The 7,168-nt window shown below is 35.5% G+C and overlaps 1 protein-coding gene across 1 annotated transcript in view; it reads right to left on the reverse strand.

The window, feature by feature from the left end:
• Positions 1-5,347, reverse strand: part of LOC125670658 (beta-1,3-galactosyltransferase 5-like) — a 5,653-nt gene extending 306 nt beyond the window's left edge. Inside the window, exons 1-2 of the mRNA XM_048905957.2 lie at positions 5,180-5,347; positions 1-4,772 (exon numbers count right to left, since the gene is read on the reverse strand). The exon at positions 1-4,772 is cut by the window's left edge and continues 306 nt beyond it. Of these exons, the coding sequence (XP_048761914.2) occupies positions 3,466-4,701 (1,236 nt within the window). The 5' untranslated portion in view covers positions 4,702-4,772; positions 5,180-5,347 and the 3' untranslated portion in view covers positions 1-3,465. The remainder of the gene's footprint in view (positions 4,773-5,179) is intronic.
• Between the last annotated feature and the right edge of the window lie 1,821 nt (positions 5,348-7,168).

Genomic DNA, 7,168 nt, shown 5'->3' on the forward strand with positions numbered 1-7,168 from the left:
AGATGATTATTTGCATCACTATATGGAAATGCGTGATCAGTAAATTTAGTATGCAGTCTAAATGTAAACAGAATGTTTTGTGTGAAAGATATCATTGCTGTTGATAAACATTTCCCTCCATTGAATCTTGTTTGAATGACGTATCTTTAAACAAGAGGCCTATGGGCCATAACGGCCACCTGAGTACTATGTATCACATTTTCCAAAGCTCACGATTTGTATGCATGAAAATTTAAAAATCATTAATACAAAAACATTTCTAACATACCATTGGGTAATTTGCCATAGGGACCATATAACTCCTACTCTAAGAATATTCAGTAGACAAGATAACTGTTATATCTCAGGAGTCGCCTTGACCATGCTGTGATGTTTAACAGATTTTTTGCAATCTTTATTCCCATGAAACATTTTGACTGCAACGAAGCCCCATATGTCACAATATAACCATGATACAATGTCATAAGATAAAAAACCATGGTATGAAATGTACAGTCTTGCCATAAGGAACGTATACACAAAATATGAAAGCCTCTGAACAGTTCTGAGGATATTGCCCAGGTTAACTTTTCTTAAAAGTAGGTCAACCTCAAAATGTCGAAAACTTTGATACCAAAAGAAAGGTCTTGTCACAAGGAATACAAATTAAAAATATGAGAGCCCCATGACTCACCATTCAATAATTATAAGCAAGGATCAAGTTTCAAACAGATAGAATAAAAACAATACAACAACCCCCCCCCCCCCCCCCCCCCCCCCGACTAAAAGTCACAGGAGCATGAAATTCTTTAATCAACACAACTTTGGAACATCTGCATTTTGATGATTTAGTGTAATACTACTAATCTTGAAAAGAATTTGTTTTAAATTACCCTATTCAGCCCCAGAGGCTCATGATTTGAACAAACCTTACCTGGGTATGTTTGCATAATGAAAGTATTTATGGTCCTGCTGTAATATTTTTAAAGATATTCACTTGTAAAACTTTGATCCCCAAAAGTTACCTCACCCTACCCCCTAGAACCACAATTTGAATCTGCACTACCTGGGTATACTTGCATATTATTATGATTAATGACCTTACTGTTCTAGTTGAGAATAACTGTTTTTTAAAGATTTATATATCCCCATAATGTAAAACTTTGATCCCCTATTGTGGCCACAACCTACTGTAATTTGTGCCAAGTTTGTTTAAAATTGACCCAGTGGTTCTTGAGAAGATTTTTAAACGATGCCACAAAATCTTTACTAGTTCTTAATTATTTCTACTTCAAAAAGGACATGGCACTTCATTTGAACGAACTTGAATCCTTTTTACCCAAGCATGCTTCGTGACAGTTCAGCTGAAATAATTAAGCCTTGTGGTTTTTAAGAAGTCAAAAATGTTTATGGACAGACAAATGGACAAAAAATGTGATCAGAAAAGCTCAACTGAACTTTCAACTCGTGAGCTAAAAAATCCACCCTTGCTTGTTCATGTCATAATAAAACCTGAACCCTGAACCATAACTTTCAAAATTTTAGTAGACAACCCTATGCTTATCATAATCATGCACACATTCTGCCTCGATGTCCAGAAGTAGAGAGGTTTTTCTGAGATATAATGCATTTCCAATATATAACCAACTTGGTCTCAACCTGGGGGTAATGAATTTCAAAATTTCATTGCTTATTATAATTTGATTGGTTGATGTCCAGGAATACAGATTTTTGAAGATAGCATAAATTTGATGGATTTGGCCCCACCCCTCAGTCCATTAAATTCACAGTTTTTGTTCCCCTTTACCTATAGATGCTATTACCAAAATTGGTTAGAATTGGTTCAGCCATTCACGAGAAGAACCTCAAAATGTTAAATTAAAAGTTTACAACCGATGAACGAAAACGGATAGCAACAGGTCACATCCTGACTGGAGTGACTCAGGTGACATAAAAAGCCACATAAGATGCAGCACTTGACAATAAATAAAACTTGAGTATTCAAATTAGCAAAATGCATAGAAAATTTCTTAACTCTACAAAATATGATCAGATGTACAAGAATGAACAAAACTGAGTGAAATATTATCAGAGATTCTCATATTCTAAAACAATCTCATAAACCTGTACAAAAAGAATACAGGTTTAGAAGGAATGCAATTATTTAAATGTGTCACTATGGCACATTAAGAGAATAAGTCTTAAGACAAACTAGGTCAAATTTAAATTGCCAACTGAAAAACAATCTCTTTAGGCCTGTAAAAAGAAATGCATTATGCACTCATTGTAAAATCTTAGACAGGGTCATCAAATGGAACAGAAGTAAATGGTAAACAATTGAGAATTTGCCAGATGAATAAGACACTGTTTAAATAGACTGGAACAGAATTTTTGATATGCATGGAAGAGAGTGCTTAATGCATCAAGGAGGCCCCCTCTGTGCATGAAAACAAATATATAAAGAAAATGAAAAATATATGATATCTTTCATATCACTTTTAAGATATAAAAACATCAATCCACACTCACCAAATGTACAACTAATTTATCAGGAGTAGAGTGATACACAGAATTGGAAAATGAGACAATGAATCAATGATGTACAATGCACCATGCCCTGCAAGTCATGAAAATCAATCTAAACACATGAAGCATGAATCCTATAGTCTGATATTGACCAGAAAGTTTCCTAAACACAGCTCCAGTATATAATTACTATTTTCAGTATCTTGTAAGACACTTTTCACATTTGTCAGTTTTGCAAATCACGATGTCCAATGACATGAAGTTGCTCAATGTTTTGCTCGTTTAGTGACATTTACTACAATCATGGTAATGATAGCATGTGTCATGCTAATTATAAAATTCATGCACGTAACAGTGTCACACAGTAAACATTCACTCTTTATCTTTCAAGCACTCTGTAAGGTTCAGCAGTTAGAAAAAACTTCACCTTCAACTACTGACTAGAACTTCAGGACATGTGTACCAATTCCAGCATATGCAAATTGCTGACAGCCTGACAATAACAGGATTTATCAATGAGCACAAATACACCTGGATATGATGGATGGAAAATTCAAAATGAGAATCTTACCTCATAAACTGCAAGAAATTTTGAAATAGAGCCCTATTTGTAGGTAGCTCAAAGGCAATTTAAATCTGATAATACAGGTAGAAGTTGTGTAAGAAGGTCACAAAGCAGACCCATACATTAAAAGTGTAAAACAGGAACTAAATATGTATGCATTTAAAAAATAAACATAGCTCCTCTAGACATTTTGAATAGGTTACCTTTTGACAAGCTACACAAGACTTGGAAGGTACCCAATTTTAGTACATAGGCATTACGCCAATGTTGTCTTTTGGGTAACTGTAATTCAGAAGAGAAACAATAATGGCAAAAATTATTTTCCAATATAAAGTTTAGCTGAACACATGGATAGTGACACCAAACATAATTTTAAAAATATTGGCTACAGTTGACTAATTCCAGGTGTACATTTCTCCTTGGGACCGACCCCCCAAACATTTCTCTGTGGCCTGCACAGATTGGTGGGTCAGTTCCTCTTGTTGGTGATACTTAACATTATGAATGACTACTAGATATGCATAATTGCACAGAGTCCATCCATTACTCATCAAAACAAATCTCCCTGAGTTGGAAGGAATGATGTTTTTAGCTTGTGCCATGATTCCAACATAGGCATCCTCAACAGGAATAGGTTTGATATATGGACTGATGGACACAAATTTTTCCACAGTGTCCCATGACATGAGGTAACCAGCTCCACTTGCATATGATGGGTAGTACTCTTCATTGTAGTCAGATTGCACAACATGCCACCTATTTGCAACATTGCGGATTACCTTCCTTTTCTCCATGTCATTTGACACTGTTCCAATATACAGATTGTTCACATCCTGATGATGTAAAGCTAAATCATAGATTAATCGAGTATTCACAAAGCAATCATCGTCTGTTTTTAATAGGAATTTGGCAGGACAATGAGCAGTTGCCCACGAGAATCCATGCATCACTTTGTATGTCAAGTTTCGGTATGTATCCAAATAGCTGCCATGTAAAATGTCTCTGTTGTTTTCCTTCTCCTTCTGTAATTTTTGTATCAATTCTATAAAGTTCCCCGATTCCTCTGGCTGTCCTACAAGAAATATACACTTCCATGCATACTTGTCTTGATTTGTTTTACACCATGACTTCCTTATAGCATTTCTCTGTTGAAAATGTGGAACTGATGAAGAGATAAGAATTAAAATCACAAGCTTTTCCTCACATCTAGGTTCTGGTAAATGTATATTGATGGAATTGGACACATTCCACATCACCGACTTAGCAATTTGGTCAGTCTTCTTGTGACTTTCACTTCCAGACTTGATCTTGGCAATTAATTTTAGTCTGTGACGTGCCCTCCACTCATTATATTCCACTGGCACAACTGGAGTGAAAAATATGAGAACTATGGTGTAAAAAATCAGAAACAACAAACAGATCGAAAGAACAGTTGTAACACTGGTCTTGAGTAGAACTCGTGTTGAAGACAATTGACGACGTCGCATTACGGTCTCAACTTCGAGTTTAACTAGGTATCTGGACCATCCTACATCTTCTGGTGAATTGTTCAAAAGAACTTCTTTATTTCCATCTTTTGGTATATTTTGTTGACCCCTGCAAAGGAGCTGACGAAGGCGGGACAAACTCATGCTTAAACAACTGTTCAGATAACAGCAAATTCCATTTCTTCATATCTTCTAATGGAGGACCAGTAGCCAGTCTGAAAAGAGGATTCTATGTTTAGAATGGTGGCATACATAACTATTTAACCAGTGTTAACTAGGGTATGTAACTAGACTTTGACGACGAAAATCTCTGAGCGTTTTATTTCTTCATTCTGTTAAACTACTTTGATTTCATTTAAGATAAAGATGCAGGTTTGATGGTTTACCGTTCAAATATAAACAATGATTTGAATAAAACGTTTTCTCAGCCTCTGGACAACCTCGCAATGCCAAGGCTTTGTAGTAAAAGAAATTTCCCACTAGCCTAAAGTAAAGTAAAGTAAAGTAAATTTTATTTAAAGTCGGCACTATATACATTCAACATGTCAAACACAAGCTCTGTAGAGCTTTTTAACCGACTAATCACCAACGCAAATAAATGGGCACATTTGATTAACTATACCTCAATAAAACTGCGACTAAGGCCTGTAGGTCAAAGATATTCCAGTTCTTTCCATTTACTTCATTTCATAAATATGCTGTATGCTATTCTGACGCCATTAATACTTTGTGTGTATGTGTCCAAGGTCAAGGATTCGACTCGCCTCATATTCAAAGCATTTTGATTGGTGATATTTTTAGTTCAAAGGTTAGTGGGGGTTTTTTTGTTTTTTTTTAAAGTAAGGCTTACTTAAAACTAGTCGTATATACTTTTTCATGCACAGTGCAATGTATATATAGCTCCATCTTCAAGTGACTTATCAATATTAATGGTTGAATGAAAGTGGAAAAACTGTATTAATTTCCACTCAATATAGTTAAATCTAATTAATGTGTATGTTGCCACCTTTTAACCAAAAACAAAAGTATATGTTGACATCAGTAAATCACACATTTTCGTTATAAAGAATCACAGGGGCTAAGCCCATTTTGGGCCTGAACCCTGTGATACCATCTATGTTTATGGTATCACAGAGTTCGGGCTCAAAACTGGCTTAGTCCCTGTGTAAAGAATAATAAAAGTAGATAAAAAAAATGTAGCATCAGTACACAATCTCAGATTAAGTGCCACCGTCGCAAACCACGAGTTATTGTAAGTAAAGTAAAGTAAAGTAAAGTAAATTTTATTTAAAGTCGGCACTATATACATTCAACATGTCAAACACAAGCTCTGTAGAGCTTTTTAACCGACTATCACATTCAAGTATATCAAGGACAAAGACACGTAGCATGCATGTACACATATACACAGACATATCACAGATTAACAAAAGAATATAAAATAAAAGAAAACTTTCATGCAAGAATATACAGATACGGAAGCATAAGACTACGAGGAAGAAATAAAATACTACAAGCAAGAGTATACGTATAAAAACCATCATTAAATTTCAAACCAAATAGCTATGTTTGCTGTTTCAAGTAAAAGCTGTATAGTATAAGAGTTTTTGAAAATAATTTAAATATAATTAAAATAAATGATGGTAGTAAATTAATCATGTAAATATTTAAAATTTCATTGCTGATGGAATTTGCTAAAAAATAAATAATAAAAGTAAAAAATAGAAAAGAAAGGTCTATTGAGCCATGCAGACACACACATAAACGCTGCATAGATAAAAAGAGCAGAAGCAACATATAAAGCTATGTACAATGGACCTAAGATCTGCATGATTTACACTTACATGTGGGGCCAGACCAAGTGGAAATAAAACTTTTAAATTGATTTAAGGTGGTAAGATGCCTAGCTTCATTTGGCAAAGAGTTCCAGATCTTAGGAGCACTGTACCTAAAGGATTGCAACCCATACCTGGTTGTCCTGACACTGGGCACAATGGCAGTGTTTGTGTATGCAAGGTGAAGATAACGAACAGTGATCAATCTCATTACTCCTACAAGCAATACAAAATAGATAGTTGGGCAAACACGGACCCCTGGAAACACCAGAGGTGGGATCAGGTGCCTAGGAGGAGTAAGCATCCCCTGTTGACCGGTCACACCCGCCGTGAGCCCCATATCCTGATCAGGTAAACGGAGTTATCCGCAGTCAAATCAGGGTGCCAAGAACGTCTTAACAATCGGTATGAAACATGTCAGACAGCATTTGACCCAATGCGAGGTTGTATTGACGAACTAGATCGTTATAACGACCATAGAATTTGCGAAATGCTGACTTCAATCGAGACTGTTGAAATCCCTGTACCATCAACTTGTTTATCAGTAGCTTACCTCGATTTAAAAACTGACTATACCCAGAACAAGCTCTTGCATATCGAATCAGTTGAGATATATAAACACCATATGCAGGTGATAATGGAATATTGCTACATAAATGTGGGAAGTTGACGATGGAGAAGCTGAAATCATCCCGTTTGTCATACAGTTGAGTTGTCAGTTTGCCGTTTTGTATCTAAAACTGTAAGAGTGGTCTTTAAATGCAGTGATGTCATGA

The sequence above is a fragment of the Ostrea edulis genome, chromosome 4, assembly GCF_947568905.1.
Source record: "Ostrea edulis chromosome 4, xbOstEdul1.1, whole genome shotgun sequence".
In the NCBI taxonomy this organism is placed as follows: Eukaryota; Metazoa; Mollusca; class Bivalvia; order Ostreida; family Ostreidae; genus Ostrea; species Ostrea edulis.